The sequence below is a fragment of the Arachis ipaensis genome, chromosome B1, assembly GCF_059453495.1.
Source record: "Arachis ipaensis isolate K30076 ecotype BB chromosome B1, ASM5945349v1, whole genome shotgun sequence".
In the NCBI taxonomy this organism is placed as follows: domain Eukaryota; kingdom Viridiplantae; phylum Streptophyta; class Magnoliopsida; order Fabales; family Fabaceae; genus Arachis; species Arachis ipaensis.
The window spans coordinates 124,323,086-124,345,771 of record NC_142436.1 but is presented as its reverse complement, the minus strand read 5'-3'; the positions used below and the strand labels follow the sequence as shown (position 1 = coordinate 124,345,771).

Below are 22,686 nucleotides of genomic sequence, written 5' to 3'. Positions count from 1 at the left end.
AAGCTTAGAGTGGATGTTCAAACCTTCAGACAGAAAGAAGGTGAATCCCTCTATGAAGCTTGGGAGAGATACAAAGGACTGACCAAAAAGTATCTTTCTGACATGCTTTCAGAATGGACCATCCTGGATATATTCTATGATGGTCTGTCTGAGTTATCTAAGATGTCATTGGATACCTCTGCAGGTGGATCCATTCACCTAAAGAAAACGCCTGCAGAAGCTCAAGAACTCATTGACATGGTTGCTAATAACCAGTTTATGTACACTTCTGAGAGGAATCCTGTGAGTAATGGGACGCCTATGAGGAAGGGAGTTCTTGAAATTGATACTCTGAATGCCATATTGGCTCAGAATAAAATATTGACTCAGCAAGTCAATATGATTTCTCAGAGTCTGAACGGAATGCAAGCAGCATCTAACAGTACTCAAGAGGCATCTTCTGAAAAAGAAGCTTATGATCCTAAAAACCCTACAATAGCAGAGGTGAATTACTTAGGTGAACCTTATGGAAACACCTATAATTCATCATGGAGAAATCATCCAAATCTCTCATGGAAGGATCAACAAAAGCCTCAACAAGGCTTTAATAATGGTGGAAGATACAGGTTTAACAATAGCAAGCCTTTTCCATCATCCACTCAGCAACAGACAGAGAATTCTGAGCAGAATCCATCTAGCTTAGCAAATTTAGTCTCTGATCTATCTAAGGCCAATGTGAGTTTCATGAATGAAACAAGGTCTTCCATTAGAAATTTGGAAGCACAAGTGGGCCAGCTGAGTAAAAGGATCACTGAAATCCCTCCTAGTACTCTCCCAAGTAATACAGAAGAGAATCCAAAAGGAGAGTGCAAGGCCATTGAATTAATTACCATGGCCGAACCCAAAGAGGGAGAGGAAGACGTGAATCCCAAGGAGGAAGACCTCCTGGGATGTCCAGTGATCAATAAGGAGCTTCCCTTTGAGGAACCAAAGGAATCTGAGGCTCATCTAGAGACCATAGAGATTTCATTGAACCTCCTTATGCCATTCATGAGCTCTGATGAGTATTCCTCTTCTGAAGAAAATGAGGATGTTACTGAAGAGCAAGCTGCCAAGTTTCTTGGTGCAATCATGAAGCTGAATGCCAAATTATTTGGTATTGAGACTTGGGAAGATGAACCTCCCTTGTTCACAAATGAACTAAGTGATCTGGATCAACTGACATTGCCTCAGAAGAAACATGATCCTGGAAAGTTCATAATACCGTGTACCATAGGCACCATGATCTTTAAGGCTCTGTGTGACCTTGGTTCAGGAAGAAACCTCATGCCCCTCTCTGTAATAGAGAAACTGGGAATCTATGGGGTGCAAGCTGCTAAAATCTCATTAGAGATGGCAGACAATTCAAGAAAACGGGCTTATGGACAAGTAGAGGACGTGTTAGTAAAGGTTGAAGGCCTTTACATCCCTGCTGATTTCATAGTCCTAGATACTGGAAAGGAAGATGATGAATCCATCATCCTAGGAAGACCTTTCCTAGCCACAGCAAGAGCTGTGATTGATGTGGACAGAGAAGAATTGATCCTTCAATTAAATAAGGACAACCTTGTATTTACAACTCAAGGATCTCTCTCTGCATCCATGGAAAGGAAGCAGAAAAAGCTTCTCTCAAAGCAGAGTCAACCAAAGCCCCCACAGTCAAACTCTAAGTTTGGTGTTGGGAGGCCACAACCAAACTCTAAGTTTGGTGTCAAACCCCCATATCCAAACTCTAAGTTTGATGTTGGGAGGTCTCAACAAAGCTCTGCACATCTGTGAGGCTCCATGAGAGCCCACTGTCAAGCTATTGACATTAAAGAAGCGCTCGTTGGGAGGCAACCCAATGATTATTTATCTAATTTTATTTTTGTTTTTCATGTTTTCTTAGGTTCATGATCATGTGGAGTCACAAAATAAACGAAAAATTTAGAAACAGAATCAAAAACAGCAGAAGAAAAATCACACCCTGGAGGAAGCACCTGCCTGGCGTTCAACGCCAGAACAGAGCATGGTTCTGGCGCTGAACGCCCAAAATGGGTAGTATCTGGGCGCTGAACGCCCAAAATGGGCATCACTGGGCGCTGAACGCCAGAATTGCACCCTGGAGAGATAGCTGGCACTGAACGCCCAGAACAAGCATGGTTCTGGCGTTCAACGCCAGAAATGGGCAACAAATGGGCGTTGAACGCCCAAAATGGGCACCAACCTGGCGCTGAACGCCCAGAGTTGTGTGCAAGGGCATTTTACATGCCTAATTTGGTGTAAGATTGCAAATCCTTGAACACCTCAGGATCTGTGGACCCTACAAGATCACCTCAGGATCTGTGGACCCTACAGGATCCCCACCTACCTCCACTCACTTCTTCTCACCCCTCTTTCACACAATCCCATAAACACTCTTCCCCAAAACTCTTCACCAATCACCTCAATCTCTCTTCCCTATCACCACTTCACCACTCACATCCATCCACTCTTCCCCATAAACCTACCTCATAAACTCCACCTACCTTCAAAATTCAAAATCAATTTCCCACCCAAACCTACCCTTATGGCCAAAACTTACCCCCCTCCCTTCCCTATATATAGCCCTCCATTCTTCCTCATTTTCACACAACACAACCCTCTTTTCTCTTCTTAGCCGAAACACACCTCCCCCCTCCTCTCCATATTTTCTTCTTCTTCTTCATCTATTCTTTCTTCTCTTGCTCGAGGGCGAGTAAAATTCTAAGTTTGGTATGGTAAAAGCATAAGCTTTTTGTTTTTCCATTACCATTGATGGCACCTAAGACCGGAGAATCCTCTAGAAAAGGGAAAGGGAAGACAAAAACTTCCACCTCCGAGTCATGGGAGATGGAAAGATTCATCTCCAAAGCTCATCAAGACCACTTCTATGATGTTGTGGCCAAGAAGAAGGTGATCCCCGAGGTCCCTTTCAAACTCAAAAGAAATGAGTATCCGGAGATCCGACATGAAATTCAAAGAAGAGGTTGGGAAGTTCTAACAAATCCCATCCAACAAGTCGGCATCCTAATGGTTCAAGAGTTCTATGCCAATGCATGGATCACCAAGAACCATGATCAAAGTAAGAACCCAGATCCAAAGAACTATGTTACAATGGTTCGGGGGAAATACTTGGATTTTAGTCCAGAAAATGTGAGGTTGGCGTTTAACTTGCCTATGATGCAAGGAGATGAACGCCCCTACACTAGTAGGGTCAACTTCAATCAAAGGTTGGACCAAGTTCTCATGGACATATGTGTGGAAGGAGCTCAATGGAAGATTGACTCCAAAGGCAAGCCGGTTCAACTAAGAAGATTAGACCTCAAGCCTGTGGCTAGAGGATGGTTGGAGTTCATCCAACACTCCATCATTCCCACTAGCAACCGATCTGAAGTTACTGTGGATCGGGCCATCATGATCCATAGCATCATGATTGGAGAAGAAGTAGAGGTTCATGAAGTCATCTCCCTTGAACTCTACAAAATAGCCGAAAAGCCCTCTCCTGGGGCAAGGCTAGCTTTTCCTCATCTTATCTGCCATCTATGTTACTCAGTTGGAGCTTCCATAGAAGGAGACATTCACATTAAGAAAGAGAAGCCCATCACTAAGAAAAAGATGGAGCAAGCAAGAGAGCCCATTCATGGAGCTCAAGAGGCGCAGGAAGCTCATCACCATGAGATCCCGGAGATGCCTCATATGCATTTTCCTCCACAAAACTATTGGGAGCAAATTAACACCTCCCTAGGAGAATTAAGTTCCAACATGGGACAACTAAGGATGGAACATCAAGAGCACTCCATCATCCTTCATGAAATTAGAGAAGATCAAAAAGCAATGAGGAAGGAGCAACAAAGACAAGAAAGAGACATAGAAGAACTCAAGGACATCATTGGTTCCTCAAGAAGGAAACACCACCATCACTAAGGTGGATTCATTCCTTGTTCTTATTTCTTCTGTTTTTCGTTTTCTATGTTAAGTGCTTATCTGTGTTTGTGTCTTCATTACATGATCATTAGTAGTTAGTAACTTTGTCTTAAAGTTATGAATGTCCTATGAATCCATCACCTCTCTTAAATGAAAAATATTTTAATTCAAAAGAACAAGAAGTACATGAGTTTCGAATTTATCCTTGAACTTAGTTTAATTATATTGATGTGGTGACAATGCTTCTTGTTTTCTGAATGAATGCTTGAACAGTGCATATGTCTTTTGAAGTTGTTGTTTAAGAATGTTAAATATGTTGGCTCTTGAAAGAATGATGACAAGGAGACATGTTATATGATAATCTGAAAAATTATAAAAATGATTCTTGAAGCAAGAAAAAGTAGCAAAGAACAAAGCTTACAGAAAAAAAAAAGAAGAAAAAAAAAATATAAGTGAAAAATAAATAAATAGAAAGAAAAAGCAAGCAGAAAAAGCCAAAAGCTCTTAAAACCAAGAGGCAAGAGCAAAAAGCCAATAACCCTTAAAACTAAAAGGCAAGGGTAAATAAAAAGGATCCCAAGGCTTTGAGCATCAGTGGATAGGAGGGCCTAAAGGAATACAATCCTGGCTTAAGCGGCTAAACCAAGCTGTCCCTAACCATGTGCTTGTGGCGTGTAGGTGTCAAGTGAAAACTTGAGACTGAGCGGTTAAAGTCAAGGTCCAAAGCAAAAGAAGAGTGTGCTTAAGAACCCTGGACACCTCTAATTGGGGACTTTAGCAAAGCTGAGTCACAATCTGAAAAGGTTCACCCAATTATGTGTCTGTGGTATTTATGTATCCGGTGGTAATACTGGAAAACAAAGTGCTTAGGGCCACGGCCAAGACTCATAAAGAAGCTATGTTCAAGAATCATCATACTGAACTAGGAGAATCAATAACACTATCTGAACTCTGAGTTCCTATAGATGCCAATCATTCTGAACCTCAATGGATAAAGTGAGATGCCAAAACTATTCAAGAGGCAAAAAGCTACAAGTCCCGCTCATCTGATTGAAGCTATGTTTCATTGATAGTTTGGAATTTATAGTATATTCTCTTCTTTTTATCCTATTTGATTTTCAGTTGCTTGGGGACAAGCAACAATTTAAGTTTGGTGTTGTGATGAGCAGATAATTTATACGCTTTTTGGCATTGTTTTCAGTATGTTTTTAGTAGAATCTAGTTACTTTTAGGGATGTTTTCATTATTTTTTATGTTAAATTCACATTTCTGGACTTTACTATGAGTTTGTGTGTTTTTTTGTAATTTTAGGTATTTTCTGGCGGAAATTGAGGGACTTGAGCAAAAATCAGATTCAGAGGTTGAAGAAGGACTGCTGATGCTGTTGGATTTTGACCTCCCTGCACTCAAAATGGATTTTCTGGAGCTACAGAATTCAAAATGGCGCGCCTTTAATTGCGTTGGAAAGCAGATATCCAGGGCTTTCCAGCAATGTATAATAGTTTATACTTTGCCCAAGTTTAGATGACGCAAACTGGCGTTCAACGCCAGCTATCTGCCCAATTCTGGCGTCCAGCGCCAGAAACAAGTTGCAAAGTGGAGTTCAACGCCCAAACTGGCACAAAAGCTGGCGTTCAACTCCAAGAACGACCTCTCCATGTGTAGACTTCAAGCTCAGCCCAAGCACACACCAAGTGGGCCCCGGAAGTGGATTTATGCATCAATTACTTACTTCTGTAAACCCTAGTGACTAGTTTATTATAAATAGAACTTTTTATCATTGTATTCGCAGTCTTGGTTACTCCGGTTCCCCTCTGGGGCCGAGACCAATGAACTCCTTTGTTACTTATGTATTTTCAACGGTAGAGTTTCTGCACTCCATAGATTAAGGTGTGGAGCTCTGCTGTTCCTCAAAGATTAATGCAAAGTACTACTGTTTTCTATTCAATTCATCTTATTTCGCTTCTAAGATATTCATTCACACTTCAACCTGAATGTGATGAACGTGACAATCATCATCATTCCCTATGAACGCGTGCCTGACAACCACTTCCGTTCTACATTAGATTGAATGAGTATCTCTTAGATCTCTTAATCAGAATCTTCGTGGTATAAGCTAGATTGATGGCGGCATTCATGAGAGTCTGGAAAGTCTAAACCTTGTCCGTGGTATTCCGAGTAGGACTCTGGGATTGAATGACTGTTACGAACTCCAAACTCGCGAGTGCTGGGCGTAGTGACAGTCGCAAAAGGATAGTAAATCCTATTCCAGCATGATCGAGAACCTCCAAGATGATTAGCCATGCAGTGACAACGCATCGGACCATTTTCACAGAGAGGAATAGGATGCAACCATCGACAAGGGTGATGCCTCCTGACGATTAGCCGTGCTGTGACAGAGCATTTGGACCATTTTCCCGAGAGGATTGAAAGTAGCCATTGGCACCGGTGACATTCTTACATAAAGCCAGCCATAGAAAGGAGTAAGACTGATTGGATGAAGACAGCAGGAAAGCGGAGGTTCAGAGGAACGAATGCATCTCCATACGCTTATCTGAAATTCTCACCAATGATTTACATAAGTATTTCTATCCTTCTTTATTTACTAAATTTCGAAAACTACATAACTATTTTATATCCGCCTGACTGAGATTTACAAGGTGACCATAGCTTGCTTCATACCAACGATCTCCATGGGATTCGACCCTTACTCACGTAAGGTATTACTTGGACGACCCAGTGCACTTGCTGGTTAGTTATGCGAAGTTGTGAAGATATTTTTAGACCATGGTTCTGTGCATCCGTTTTTGGTGCCATCGCCAGGGAATCAATTTCGAATAATAATTCACAACCTGAGTAACAATTTCGCATACCAACCGACAATTAAACCTCAATCAAATTTAATTTGTTTGTCACTTAAGCAAACCTAATAAAATTAACTGAAGTATTAAACCTCGGGTCGTCTCTCAAGGAATTACAGGGAAGTGTACTTATAATTGGTTATGAGATTGTATCTTTTTGGGTTTTGAAATAAGGAACAAGTAATGTAAAAAACAAGGAAATAAAATAATAATTAAGAAAAGTCCTAGCAAGGATTGATAATTGGAATTCTTATCCCTATTATCATAGTCACATGGGATGTTAATTGCCTTTTGCTATCACTTAGTTAACCTCTAACAATTGAAAGTAAGTCAAGTGAGAAAAGTTAACTTAAGTTCACAAGTCCTAATCAAAGACTAGATTTAGGCCCAGTTTGGGTAAACAACTTAATTAAGTTACTTTTGAAGAAATAACTTAAACAATAAATGCTTATATTAAAAGTAACTTATAAATAAGTTATTTTGTGTTTGGTTTTTTAGTTCTAAAAGTACTTATTTTAAGAGAAAAGTGATAAAAAGCTTTTTATTATGAGAGAAGTCATTTTTTTAACTTCTCCTTAAGCACCAAAATAGCTTTTTAGAAAGTTACAATTTTGTTTTGAAAATTGTACCAAATATTAATACTACACCTTTTCATAAGTTAAAAGTTAAAAAAAAGCCACTTATGAACCTATCCAAACGGGCCCTTAGTGAAGCTTAAGCCAACTAGCAAGTTTCAATCACCAATCAATAAAAGACCTTTGATAATTCAAGAGTCTCCAATTAATCAATCCAAGCTAAGAATACAAAAAGCTAATTTAAAATCCAACCAAGCATTTTATCAAACACTTGGAAGGCACAAGATAAAAGCATAGAAAATTAATAAGAGATGATAAAATCTAAACAACCAATTGCAAGTATCAATAACACAAATTAAAGAAGGCAATTGATGAATCCATATTTGATGATGATTTTTGGTTGAAATTGAATGGATTTCATCATATAAACTTGCACTTATTCCTTTAAATAGCATGCTTTTGAACTTTCCTCCTAATTTGTGCTTGATTATGAAAACATGCTCTTTTGTGCCTAATTTGACTAATTTTATCCCATTTGCCTTCCATTCGATGCCTTGATGTTTTTTGTGAGTAATTTCAGATGTATAAGGTAGGAATGACTTGGAGAAAATGGAAGAGGAGCATGCAAAGTGGGGGAAGCATGAAGAATCAAAGGAGAAGAGCACAGCGATGTGTGAGTATGCACAGACCTGCGTGCGTACGCACAACAATCAGAGCAGAGCCACGCGTGCACGTGAGCCGCATCATGCGCACTGCGCGTCCATTCGAGCATCACCTAGTGTGCGTACGCACAACCTCTTGTGCGTACGCACAGGAAGAAATTTTGCCAGAGTGTGCGTGCGCATACGTCTGTGCATACGCACAGATGTCCGCACATGCCTTCATTAAAATTGCACATGACTCGTGATTTTGGTGGATTGGAGGCTCATTTCTGAAGCCATTTAGCTCATAATGAAGGGAAAATGAGGAGAAGACCATAGCATATCATTAGGGTAGCTTAGGAGTAGTAGTAGGAAGCTTTAGTATAGATTTTCTTTAAGTTTTTCATCATCTCCATTAGGGTTTATACTAGGGTTTTTACATTCAAGTGCCATTTTCATTTTTGATCTTGGATTTTACTAGCTTCCATTGTAAGTATCTCCTTGTTACTACTCTTTATAGTTACATTATTTTTACTCTTTCTTATATTTCAAGTTATAGTTCAATTTTACTTCTCTTTTGTAATTTCAATTTCTTGTTGATGAATTTGATAATTGATGATTGTTATATGCTTTCTTGAGTTGTTATTGTTGATTGAGATCATTTGTTGCTTTTAGTTTCAAGAAATTTCTCATTTTTCCCATATTTAGTGTTTTTGCCCACCAAGTGTTTCACAAAATGTCAATTATGATTTTGGGCTAGTTTTCTATCTCTTGGCTTGGGAAAAGTGAGTAATTAGGTTCCTAGAGTTGGAATGTCCAACATTTATTGTCAATTCTTGGATTGTTAATTGTTCTTGTTCCCACTAACGCTAATTTGTTGCTAATGCAATTAGCAAGTAATTTAGGAATTGTGGGTTAAGAATACTTATGCTCATTTAACTTACTCTCCGATGTGAGGGTTAATCAAGTGAGATTAATCCATTCTAATTGTCATAGTTGTGGTTCCAACAAAGAAAGGACCCTTAGCTTATTCCAAGCCAAGATACCTTTTGTGCTTTACATTGTTCATACACATTTACATTAATTCCTTTTATACCTTACTTGTCTATATTGCATAGTTAATTTGTTAATTCTCTTATTAGTTCATTTATCACAATTTTTTATGTTCTTTTATTGCTTTATATGTTTATCTCTTCATTGAAAACCCCATGAGCATTACAACCGGAATTGTACATTCATTGGTCTCTAGTGTCCTTGGGAGACGACCCGGGAACTAAACACTCCCAGAATTGAATTGGTTTTTAATAGTGACATCTTTCTGAATTCAAACTTTAATTGTGAGAGCTCATTGTTGGTTTGGGCTATGCTATTGACGAACTTGAATTCAAACTTTGATTAATTCCAAACCGGCACTAAGAAGCTCTCTCTATTAAGTTTTTAGCGCCGTTGCCGGGGAATCACTTTAAGTGCAATGAATGCTATAATTTTGATTGTTGTAAATATGTGAATAGTGTGAATACTTGGTTTTTGTTTGCTACTTAGCACTAATTTGTAGATAGCATTTCCATTTAGCTAGTCTTAGTAGTTGTTAATTGTTAAGTTGGTTCTTGTTTATTTGTCTATTCTTGCTTTGCTTTTCATAATTGCATGCTTTTATTGCTTCCTCACTTGAATGACACGGTCGCTTCCAGTCCGGAGCTTGACTGATGCATATTTTGGAAAATGAATTCTAAACACCAAAACTCACCGACAAGTATACCGGGTCGCATCAAGTAGTAAAACTCACTTAGAGTGAGGTCGATCCCACAGGGATTGATGGATCAAGCAACTTTAGTGGGTGATTAGTTTACTCAAGCTAACATTGAGTGAATTGTGTGAAGTTGATCAACAAAAAGTAAATAGCAAGTAAAATTAAAGTGCAGAAAGTAAAGTGACTGAAACTTAAAGAGCAAGAAATGTAAATTGCAGAAACTTAAATGACAAGAAATGTAAATTGCATAAAAAGTAGAGGGGATTGGGTGCAGGAAATTTAAAGAAAGCAATAGATTAAGGCTTAAAGCAACTGCAGAGAATTAAACTTGTTGAAAAAGTAAATCAAATCATGAACAGAAATGTAAAATGCCAAACAAGTGCAGAAGAATTAAATTGCTTGAAAGTAAATTGAATTTGGAACTGGAATTACAGAAATTAAACAAGAGAAAGTAAAATGGCATTAAACAGAGAAGTAAAAGATGAATTAAAATGCAACAGATCTAAACAAGAGAAGATGAATTACTTGAGAAACCAAACAGAAAGCAAAATGTAGCTCTACAATAGCTCAAGGGAAATTAAAGATCTCAGGGATTGGATGAGACTAGAAAACAAGTCTAGATCTCAAATCCTTCCTTGATCCACCCAAGAACAATTGCAAAAGAAAATGGAGTAGTAAAGTGCAAAAGAAGTAGAAGAAGGCAGTAAACAGAATTTGAATTCAAATCACAATTTCTAAAGTTATGTAGAAAAATAAACAAGAGATCTCAAGGTGAGATTGAAATAGAATTTCTTCAATTCTCCACCCAAGATCCAAGACAAGAATGAAAACTAAGAGAGAGCTTTCTAATGGAGCTGCCCTCCAATATTCTCTAATAGAGCTCCCTTTGAAAATGAGAATGATGCCTTTATATAGGCTTTTTTACAAAATAAAATGAAATTGAAATGAAAACAAATTAAATAAAAATCCTAATTCTAGCTTGTTCTTGTGCCTTTGAGTGATGATGTGGGCTTTGCTTGCTTTGGATTTGAAGAGAGATGGGTTTGGTTAGCCTTAGTTTAATTGGTTTGAAGCATGGGTCAAGCTTGGTTCAAGTTGGTTTGGTGTGGGACACCTCCCAGGGCAATGCTCCGCTCTTCACAAGAGCGTAGCATTCAATTTGTGTCCCTGGCCGTGTCAATTTTGGTGCGTGACAATGCTTGGCAAAACAAGGGAGTAGCACTCCGCTCTCCCCAAGAGCGCAGCATCCTTGCTTCCTTAGTGAGGTATCCGTGTTCAAGCCTTGGTGGAAGCATTTGGGGAGCAATTTTCATTGTATTTTCTTGAAGAGAGCATGACAATGCTCTCCACAAGAGTGGAGCGCTATCCAAGTGAGCGCTACTTTGATGGGCTTCCCTTGGTCTACCTCTTCGAATCCTGGTGGTTGCACTTTGGTCTATTTTTACTTATTTTTGGTCCTTAAAGATGCATTTCACTCGTACCTTAATTTCATACCAAATATGGATTGCCATACATCGTTGAAAAGCTCTGAATGTCATCTTTCCAACGCAACTGGAAGCACATCAATCGGACATCTGTAGCTCAACTTATAGCCCTTTGAAGGAGGCATGGTCATGCTACGAGCGCCCACATTTTAACTTAGCGAAAATTTTGCTTCCAAGCTCATTTTGAACTCTTATAGCGCTCTGCTCTTGGCAAGAGCGGAGCTTTGTGTGCTGATTGCAAATCTCCTTTAATTTGGTCATGGGCCACGCTTTTTAAAAGCGTGGCCTAAGTCTCCAAAGTGTGCTCCAACTTCAAAGTGTGTCCCAAAGCTCTTTTTTTCTCCTTTTTAGCTTATTTTGTGCTTCTTTGCTACTTTTTCTTCTTATTTCCTGCAAGATTTATAAAATCAAAAGATCAAGGAAATATACCATTTAAGTACAAAATCATTCATTATTCAAGCACAAATCATCAATTTCTTATATGAATAAGCATAGAAAAACATGACATGGTGACATGTCATCACAACACCAAACTTAAACCTTGCTTGTCCCCAAGCAAGAAAAGAATCATGCAATAAAGATTGACAATCCAAGGTAAGAAGAATAGCAACTCAATGTTCATGGTTAGCTAGTTTTCTACGCATGCTACAATCACAAAAGAGATGTAAATGATTGATGCTTCTATCTAGCTCAATTTATGAAATCTTTCTCTTATATTTCTTCCTTGAAACAAGCTTTTGATTTTCTTATTAGCTTCTCCTTTTGGGTGCTTTGCCCCATGAGTTGATAACAAAGCTACGATTCTAAATGCTTTGTTTTCAAGTATTACCACTTGATACATAAGCACCACAAGCATTTGAATTAGAGGACTTCATTAAGCTCATTTTTCTTTTCTTTTCTTGACTCTCTAATCATTGATGCTCAGAACCTTGAGCTTTTGAGGGAGTGCTTTTGCACTTGAGCCTAGCCTTGACTTCTAAGTGTTTTGTTTTCAAGCATTTGGCTTGATACATAAACACCACAAGTACTTAACAAATTGTCATTGGTACTCAGAGCCTTCAGCTTTCTCATTCTTCCCCTTTTTCTTTTCTTGCCCTTTAATTGTATTTGCTTCTTCAAGGTTTTCATGATTTTCAAAAGTTTTCACAAAATGTCCTAGATCAAAACTTCAATTAAATAAAATCAAATGCAATTGAGCAGCAATTAATCATACTAGCTTTCCAATACTTGTATGCACATGCTAAAATCTTCTTTAATTCCTTGTTTGTTTATGATCATAATGCTTTATTGCTTTTGAACTCACAAAACTCAAGTTGGTGGTCATAATGCCACAGTAACATGTTACAAATCAAGATTCAAGCTATGCTTTATTCATGCACACATGTAAACAGAAAAGATGAAGACAATCATGCAATTTAAGTACTGGAAACAAATGAGAAGAAATGGAACTCTACAACCTTGTAGTTCATCTTCATTATTCTTGTCCTTTTCCCTCTATTCTTCCTCTTTCCCTTGCCAAACTCAGAATACTTGCTCATCCTCAAGAAATAATTAGAACAATGGCTATGGGGCTAAGATGGATCATGAATGTCTTAGACAATAAAATGTTAGTAGTACATGTGTTCTAAGCAAGCAAAATTAAAGATAATAATCAAGGCATAAGAGACAGAGACATTGTGATTGCAAACTTAAGAAGGTGAGCATAATACATTGCATAAAAGATAAGTGGCACACCAAACTTAGTGTGACACTTTCACTTGGAATTGATGCAAGTATCTAGTAGATATGGGAACCAAATTTTTGTTGCATAGCAACACCAAACTTAGAATGCAATCCTATGTCCATTTTATTTAAAACAAAACTAAATGAAACTGTTGTATGTTAAATACAATCACCAAGCCAAGAATCTGTCATGAATAAAGCTCTCTTGGTAATGTATTAACAAACACAGTAAATAAAAGAAAGCATTTAAAACAAGGAAATGACTAAAAACAAAGAGAAAACTAAAATTGTCTAACTAAAAGAAAGATAACAATGCAAAGAACATTATGATTATGCAAACAAGTGGTGTTGCTGAATGATTTGCATAGAAAAATGAGTGGCACACCAAACTTAGAATCTTGGTCTGTCACTTTCATTTTTGATTTGATGCGATCATCCAAAAAGATTGAAAACAATTTGTTGCAAGGCAACACCAAACTTAGAATGTAACCATATGCCAATTTATTGAATTTAAACAAAGCAAAGAAAGAAAACAAAGCAGAGAAGAAATGTTACCTACGGTTGGGTTACCTCCCAACAAGTGCTCTTTTAGTGTCATTAGCTTGACATGGTGTTCTTCACTTTCTTCCTCTTCTTCCAGTTTGTTAAGAGGAATGACCTCAAGGGGGGAGAAGATTCAGCTATTGTCCCTTGTCTTGGCCTTTCCTCAGCAAGCTTTCAAATGGCTTGATTGATCTTGCTTGCTGGATCAGGGACAGGATTGGTGCTCTTGCTAGTTGCCTTCACTCCTTTGAATTCAAAACTTGGTTGCTGTGTGATTATTGGAGTTTTGTATTCATCCAGAGCCTTTTGAATTGGTGGTTCCATGAGCTCTTCCTTCATGTACTTCTCTGCCTCACTTGAGTGTGAATTTTCTAAAATGACTTCCTCACTTTCTTGCTCCTCCACTCCTTTCTTTGCTCCCAACATTTGACTTAATAGCTTTTTCATTGAGGAGGTTTGTTGATCTTTCCAACATTTCTTCATCTCCTCTTCATATTTTTCAATCACAGATTCAATTGTTGAGAGTTTTTGGGTCGGGGAGGTTTGTGAGAGTTGAGTCTTCATGTTCCCTTGTCATCTCAAGTGCAGTTTCATTTTCAACCACCTCATTCTTCATTGAAAGTTCACTTGATACAGTAGCCTTTTGTTCTTGTTTTTCCACTTTCTCACTCACAAATTGGTCTTCATCTTCACTGTTTGATGGTTCTAAGTTCCTCCTTAAATCCTCATTCGTCTTCTGAAAAAGGATTTCTAGTTCTCTCTGGGATTGTTGCTGTTCCTCCACAATTCTATTGAACATGGACTCAAGCTTTGAGAGTCTTTGGCTCGTGGAAGTTTGTGTTGAGGCATATTTAGGTGATGAAGAATTTTCAAATGTAGAAGTGGGAGCTGAGGTTGGACACTCTATCATGTGAGTTGACTGCTCAGAATTTGTAGTTTCTTGGTAATACTACCAGCCACCATTGGAATAATGACTTGAATCATTTTGTGGTGGAGGGAAATATCCCATATGATTTTCTTTTTCATCTTGTGGTTCTGAAGCATAGCTCCATGAATTGGAGTGCCCAGAATTTGAAGTTTCTTAGTGATATTTCCAACCACCATTAGAGATTGATGATGGTGGGTAATATCCCATAAAATTTTGTTTGACCATAAGATGAGTTGAACTCCATTTGTATTTTGTAAACATCAATGAAATTTGAAATTCATGTCACAAAGAAAGAATTTCTTAGTGAGGCAATAGCTCAAACACCTTCCTTTCAATTTAAAACAGAGAACAAAAACAAAGAAAATGCTTGATCTAGAATTCTCACCCACTTAATCATTGTTGATCTAAATCAATCCCCGGCAACGGCGCCAAAAGCTTGATGGATATTTTGGAAAACGAATTCCAAAAACCAAAACTCACCGGCAAGTATACCGGGTCGCATCAAGTAGTAAAACTCACTTAGAGTGAGGTCGATCCCACAGGGATTGATGGATCAAGCAACTTTAGTGGGTGATTAGTTTAGTCAAGCTAACATTGAGTGAATTGTGTGAAGTTGATCAACAGAAAGTAAATAGCAAGTAAAATTAAAGTGCAGAAAGTAAAATGACTGAAACTTAAAGAGCAAGAAATGTAAATTGTAGAAACTTAAATGACAAGAAATGTAAATTGCATAAAAAGTAGAGGGGGTTGGGTGCAGGAAATTTAAAGAAAGTAATAGATTAAGGCTTAAAGCAACTGCAGAGAATTAAACTTGCTGAAAAAGTAAATCAAATCATGAACAGAAATGTAAAATGCCAAACAAGTGCAGAAGAATTAAATTGCTTGAAAGTAAATTGAATTTGGAACTGGAATTGCAGAAATTAAACAAGAGAAAGTAAAATGGCATTAAACAGAAAAGTAAAAGATGAATTAAAATGCAACAGATCTAAATAAGAGAAGATGAATTACTTGAGAAACCAAACAGAAAGCAAAATGTAGCTCTACAATAGCTCAAGGGAAATTAAAGATCTCAGGGGTTGGATGAGACTAGAAAACAAGTCTAGATCTCAAATCCTTCCTTGATCCACCCAAGAACAATTGCAAAAGAAAATGGAGTAATAAAGTGCAAAAGAAGTAGAAGAAGGCAGTAAACAGAATTTGAATTCAAATCACAATTTCTAAAGTTATGCAGAAAAATAAACAAGAGATCACAAGGTGAGATTGAAACAGAATTTCTTCAATTGTCCACCCAAGATCCAAGACAAGAATGAAAACTAAGAGAGAGCTTTCTAGTGGAGCTACCCTCCAATATTCTCTAATGGAGCTCCCTTTGAAAATGAGAATGATGCCTTTATATAGGCTTTTTTACAAAATAAAATGAAATTAAAATGAAAACAAATTAAAGAAAAATCCTAATTCTAACTTGTTCTTGTGCCTTTGAGTGATGATGTGGACTTTGCTTGCTTTGGATTTGAAGAGAGATGGGTTTGGTTGGCCTTGGTTTAATTGGTTTGAAGCATGGGTCAAGCTTGGTTCAAGTTGGTTTGGTGTGGGACACCTCCCAGGGCAATGCTCCGCTCTCCACAAGAGCGTAGCATTCAATTTGTGTCCCTGGCCATGTCAATTTTGGTGCGTGACAATGCTTGGCAAAACAAGGGAGTAGCGTTCCGCTCTCCCTAAGAGCACAACATCCTTGCTTCCTTAGTGAGGTATCCGTGTTCAAGCCTTGGTGGAAGCATTTGGGGAGCAATTTTCCTTGCATTTTCTTGAAGAGAGCACGACAATGTTCTCCACAAGAGCGGAGCACTATCCAAGTGAGCGCTACTTTGATGGGCTTCCCTTGGTCTCCCTCTTCGAATCCTGGTGGTTGCACTTTGGTCTATTTTTACTTATTTTTGGTCTTTAAAGATACATTTCACTCGTGCCACAATTTCATGCCAAATATGGATTACCATACATTGTTGGAAAGCTCTGAATGTCAGCTTTCCAACGCAACTGGAAACACATCATTCGGACATCTGTAGCTCAAGTTATATCCCTTTGAAGGAGGCTTGGTCATGCTGTGAGCACCCAGATTTTAACTTAGCGAAAATTTTGCTTCCAAGCTCATTGTGAACTCTTATAGCGCTCTCCTCTTGGCAAGAGCGGAGCTTTGTGTGCTGATTGCAAATCTCCTTTAATTTGGTCATGGACCACGCTTTTTAAAAGCGTGGCCTAAGGCTCCAAAGTGTGCTCCAACTTCAAAGTGTGTCCCAAAGCTCTTTTTTTCTCCTTTTTAGCTTATTTTGTGCTTCTTTGCTACTTTTTCTTCTTATTTCCTGCAAGATTTATAAAATCAAAAGATCAAGGAAATATACTATTTAAGTATAAAATCATTCATTATTCAAGCACAAATCATCAATTTCTTGTATGAATAAGCATAGAAAAACATGACATGGTGACATGTCATCATTGACCCCTTTTGATCCAGAAATAGAAAGAACTTTAACTCGTATTAGGCAAGCTCGGCACTGGCTAGCATTTGTGAATAGTGAATCGGGCTTGCTTGAAGAGCACACCAGTTCACTATCACCATCATTCTTTAATTAACGAGGAAAGCTGATATTCATCTGTGGGGAGTGCTGAAATCTCTTTGAGTGACTCATGTGACAACACGATGGCGGATCCACCTCATAGAATCACCTTAAGGGAAGCCAGAGCTCCTGATATTAATTTGCAACCGATACAAATCCGGTATCCGGCTTTGGATCCAAATTTTGAGCTCAAGACCGACACGATAAACTTGCTCCCCAAATACAATGGACCACCCAAAGAAGACCCTCTTAAGCATCTTAAGGACTTTCAAGTAGCATGCTCCACTGCAAGAAGACATGGTGCGGATGAAGTGGCAGTTTTGGTATTCGCTTTCCCTTTCTCTTTGGAGGGAAAAGCGAAGGAATGGTTCTATACTCAACCGGGAGATGTGATTTCTGATTGGGACTTGCTGCGTAAGGAATTTCTGGAAAAGTTTTACCCACCTCAGATGACGGATAAGCTGCAAAAGGAAATCTCTTGCATTGTGCAAAGAGATGGGGAGACTCTTTATGAGTACTGGGATAGATTCAAGAAGTTGTTGGAAGCTTGCCCTCACCACCGTATTGACGAGTTGGTGCTTATTAGTTATTTTTGTCAAGGGATGAACCCCAATATAAGCTTCTTCTAGATGCCTCTAGTGGAAGATCCCTCACCAAGAATAAGACCACTGAGGAAGCCTGGGAAATCATAGCGGACTTGGCGGACTCCATTCATCACTCAAGGGCGAGAAATCCACAACCAAAAGCTTTAAGTGAAGTTTCTCCTTTCAGAGATGCCATTTTGACTAAGACCCTCGGTGAGATGACAATTTTGTTGAGACAAATCACCCAAGGGCAACAAATTCCCCAAGCTTTGCTATCTCCTCCACCTCAACCTCCAAGAATTGAAGGACCACCAAGATCATGCGGTATTTGTGCTTGTAACAACCATTACACTGATGAGTGCCCTCAACTCCAAGAGGATACTACATTAGCAGTAGCCAATCCATACCCACAAAGGTCCAACTATAATCAAGGAACTCATCTACATGTAGGAAATCAAAATCAAGAGTGGAGGGATAATTCTAATCAAAGGTGGAAAAAAGCCCCTCAAGCTCAACCATACCCAAACGTGCAAGCCTACTCTCATCAACCTACCCAAAGTCAACCACAATACCAACAACCCTACCAACAATACCAACAACCACCACAATCTCAACCTCAAGGGAGGTATCAACATCCAAATAGTAGATCTAACCCTCTTCAAGGCAATCAAGCCCTTCCTCCTAATCAACCTTACATGAATGACACACTTCAAACCTTTATGCAAGAGCAACGGGAGTTTCACAAGAAACAAGAAACATATATGGCTACTATTGCCGAAGCTCTCTCCCATTTGTCTCTTTCTCCTTCGACTACACAAAATGTCCAACAAGCCTCAACTTCTAGTGGTTTACCCTCTCAACCCCAACCAAATCCAAAGGGGGGCATCAATGATATCACCCTTAGGAGTGGCACCAAGTTGGATGAAATTGGTGTTGTGCCTATAAGTTTGAGTGAGGGAACCCACAATGAAGAGGTGGGAGATGATGTGGAAGTGATGAAGGATGAGAAGAAAAATGTTGCGAAAGATGAAGAGGAACCACTCAAGGCTAAGGAGCCAAAGAGGAAGAATCCACTTGAGGAGCCTATGCCAATTCCATTTCCAACTTTGGCTAAGAAGGCTAAGAAGAAAGAAGAACCTAACCCTAACATGGTGGAAATTTTTAAGAATGTTGAAGTCACCATCCCTCTCTTTCAAGCCATTCAACAAGTGCCCAAGTATGCCAAGTTCCTCAAAGATGTTTGCACACATAAGGACAAGATTGGCGAATTCAACAAAAGGCCGGTAGATGATTCTATTTCTTCTCTAATTCCTGAAAAATGCAATGATCCCGGTCCATGTTTGGTTACTTGTTTAATTGGTGGGATTAAGTTCTTGGACTGTATGTGCGACTTGGGGACGTGCGTAAGCATTATACCACTCTCCATTTATGAGAGATTGAACTTATCACCCCTAAAGAGGTCCGGGGCGAGATTTGTGTTGGCCGATAAGAGCATTGTATCAGTTTTAAGGATTGCGGAAAATGTCCTAGTTGACATCCAAGGTTTACTCTTCCCGGTAGATTTTCACATCTTGGAGACCCCTCCCATTGACTCAGACAAGCCATCATCCATTCTACTTGGAAGACCATTTTTGAAGATATCCCAGTTCAAGTTGGATGCACATTCAGGAGTTTATTCTTTCGAGGCCGATGGCAAGGTAGTAAAGTTCACTTTGGAGGAATCCAAGAAACCCATTCTCGAAGCCTACTCTATCTTTGGGTGCGATATAATTGAAGATAAAGTGATTGAGGTTGGCAAAGAACAAGAAGAAGAAAATGTTGCCAAGAAGTCTAATTCAATGGATCACACTCAACCCAAGAATGCTAAGGAGTTAGAGATTTTTCTCCTTGGAGAGGTCTCAAATTGATCAATGAAGCCATGAAAGGTCCAACTTAGGACTTTAAACCAAAGTGCTTGGTGGGAGACACCCCACCATGATAACATTGTTCCAACCTTATCTTTTGTTTATAGCTTTTTGAATTAGTTGATTTCTTGTGATATGATGATTAGCTTAAGTTTGATTTGATGTTTTTCTTGAGTTAAATAAGTTGAATTGCTTGTGGATCATGAATTTGTGAATGTTTGTATGATTTGGGGTTGATATATTGATACACTAAGGGTTGGTACTTTAGTTTTGAAAAGAAATTTTTTTGTGAAACAGGACATCTGTGCGTACGCAACCTGTTGTGCGTGCGCACACAACTGCATTTTTCACCATCTGTGTGTGCGCACGAGCCTGTGCGTCCGCACACCCCTTGCAGTGCCCTCTGGTCGCAGTGCTAGCACAGTCTGTGCATGGGCGCTGCCCTGTTTTCTATGACCTGTGCGTGTGCACGACTCTGTGCGTACGCACACATCTCCCTTTTTGCGCTATCTGTGCGGCCGCACAGACGTGTACGTCCACACACCAATTGACAGCCCCTCTGGTGGGAGCGTTGGCATGAGTTGTGCGCGTGAACGCCCTCCCTATGTTTGCTTTTGTGCGTGCGCACGGTCCTGTGTGCGCACACACACATGACTCTGTACCTCAAAAAAAAGAGAAGCTATCTGTGCGAGCGCACGCTTTAGTGCAGCCCCTCTGGTGGGAGCGATCGCACGCTTTGTGCGCTCGCATCCCGCTATCTTTTTCGCGTCTTGTGTGTTCGCACCTGCCTATGCGTGCGCACACACCCCTCTTTCTAGCCACCCCTGTGCACACGCTCACAGCTATGCGTCCGCACACTCTAATACACATTCTCTGTTTGCAGCGAACGCACGCTGTGTACGTTCGCAGCCTTCTAATTTCTGCCTTCTGTGTATACGCACAGTTCTTTGTGCGTACGCACACAACTCGTTTTGGGCGATAACAGGGCACGCTCCCCTGTTGAGCAGCAGCTCTTTTCTTTTCTTTTCTGCTGCTCTCTACCTCTGCTCAACCTCTCAGGCGACCCTACCGCCGGCCACCTCTGCCGTCAGCCCGCCGCCATCTCTCTCTCATACACCCTCTCTCTCTCACTTCTTGAGAATGAACAATTGATTAGTCATTTTGAGTGAATGGTTATTGTTGTCGTACGACCTCTTTTGTTAATAAACTTTCATACCGACAACCTCAATGACCATTCCACTCAAAGAATTTAAATCAATTGGTGCTTGCTTGAAGTTGCTTTCATGTCCATGCTTTAATCTTGCAACTTAAGCACTTAATTGAGAAGCATTGAACATTAATTGTTTCAATTGTGTGATTGCCGTTTTATCAAGACGGTGTGTGTGTTCTTACCACACGCACTTTTAGAATACACACACTGTTGTCTCTTTAATCACACTATTTTGAAAGCTTCCAATTGAGAATTTAAACTCTTCTTCAGTTTATTGGTGCTTTCTCAATAATCTTATTTTAGTTGTCACCGGATAATCTTGAAATCCTTTGTTTTTTATTCTTCTTTTTAGGATGCAGATGAAAGGTAAAGCACCGGTCACACCACTGGTTGTACAACCAACAATTCATCATCCTAATATTTGGTGGGATCGCCGAGGTGACAAACTAAGTACTTTGGTTAACCGAAGAGCCGACTCTCAATATGAAGCAATTGAGAAGAGAACAATCCATTGGGAGCGGACACTGAAGGTTCCAAGCAAGTACAAGGTGATTATTCATGAAAGGATTACCTCACTTCATTAGAGATTTCTTGAGCAAGAACCCATTGAAGTTAATGAATCAATGGTGTGGGAATTCTATGCGAATTACCAAGCTTGGGAAGAAGAGTCGGTATTCCTCCGGGTAAAAATGTTGGACACTTCCAACCAAGCTCTAGAAGCTATCCTGAATATTCCCCACATTCTGCCTGAGAAGGATGATTATTCAAAGATCAAAGCAGATGTGTTCAAGGGGACGATGTCTTTGGGTCCTATTCTTGAGAGAATTAGCGGTCCTGATGCTTCTTGGGAGTTTAGCAAAGGGAGAAAATCTGTTCCCACTAGTATCACTTACTCCGATTTGAATGTCGAGGCGCGTATATGGCATCAGATTGTGGCGGACTACATCATCCCGAGCACCCATGCTACCCATGTCAGATTTAGAACTGCTTTGCTGCTTTGGGCTATTATGGAAGGAAAGAATATAGCCATTGTGCCTTTGATACGCAAATTGATTTGGAAACTCATGGAGAAGAAAAAGATCAACATTCCATTTCCATTGATGGTGATACGTTTAGCAATAGCAGCGGGGGTAGAAAGGCAACCGACAGACGTCATGTTCAAAAGTCCAAGAGGCAACAAGTTCATTCCGAGGGGAGAATTGGATGGATCATCAAAGAAGACACCCTCCAAGAGGAAGGCACCCACAGCACCACCATCAAATCTACCAACTTCATCGACTTCTTTATCATTTCTCCGGTCGCTTCCGGATTTATTCTGAGACATCTTGCACGATATCCACCACATGGAGCATCTTGAACACAAACATTTTGAGTGGATAGCAGCAAAGCTAGAAGGAAGAGACCCTGGCCCAACTCCTGAGGCCTCATCCAATCTAGTTGGAGAGGAGCATGATGGAGGTGACCAACCCATTTCTGAGACCACCGGCTGAAGGTGGACCCCCGAAGTTATCTTTCTCCCAGATCGTAAGCATGCCCTGAGAACCGTGCACGAACTAAGTGTGGGGGAGGATCGACGACTTCGTGGGGGGGTAAAATTCTCTTCTCAAAACACTTTGCAACACTCTTTTAGTTCTTTTTCTTCAATTTTTCTATTAAGTTTGGTGAAACACCAAGAAATTCCCATGAAATCTTTCCAAGGGCGTACCATTGATTGAATTGAAGAAAAATCTTGTATTTTTCAACTTGCTTGAAGTATTCTGTTTGTAGAACATAGAAAAGAGCTAGAACAACATACCTTGTGAAATTTGAGCTCTAATAGATGGTTGCATTTTTCAACCATAATATGTGTTCTTGTGTGATTATACTCCTTTTTATTGTGATCATTGATTTACATGATTCTTTATGTCCTGTATTTGTTGTTTGGATGCAT

At 39.5% G+C, this 22,686-nt stretch overlaps 1 protein-coding gene and 2 non-coding genes across 3 annotated transcripts; 1 reads left to right on the top strand and 2 right to left on the bottom strand.

Annotated features, from left to right (window-relative positions):
• On the bottom strand, positions 1-108 carry LOC148578233 (small nucleolar RNA R71). Its single transcript, XR_015903867.1, has one exon. It is a non-coding gene; the product is annotated as a small nucleolar RNA R71 (small nucleolar RNA).
• A 17,033-nt stretch (positions 109-17,141) lies between these two features.
• Positions 17,142-21,340, top strand: LOC107610751 (uncharacterized). Its single transcript, XM_016312756.1, has 3 exons — positions 17,142-17,633; positions 17,678-19,512; positions 21,109-21,340. The coding sequence occupies exons 1-3, from the start codon at positions 17,142-17,144 to the stop codon at positions 21,338-21,340; spliced, it is 2,559 nt and encodes an 852-aa protein (XP_016168242.1).
• LOC148578232 (small nucleolar RNA R71) lies at positions 17,517-17,623 on the bottom strand. Its single transcript, XR_015904583.1, has one exon. It is a non-coding gene; the product is annotated as a small nucleolar RNA R71 (small nucleolar RNA).
• Positions 21,341-22,686: the final 1,346 nt, after the last annotated feature.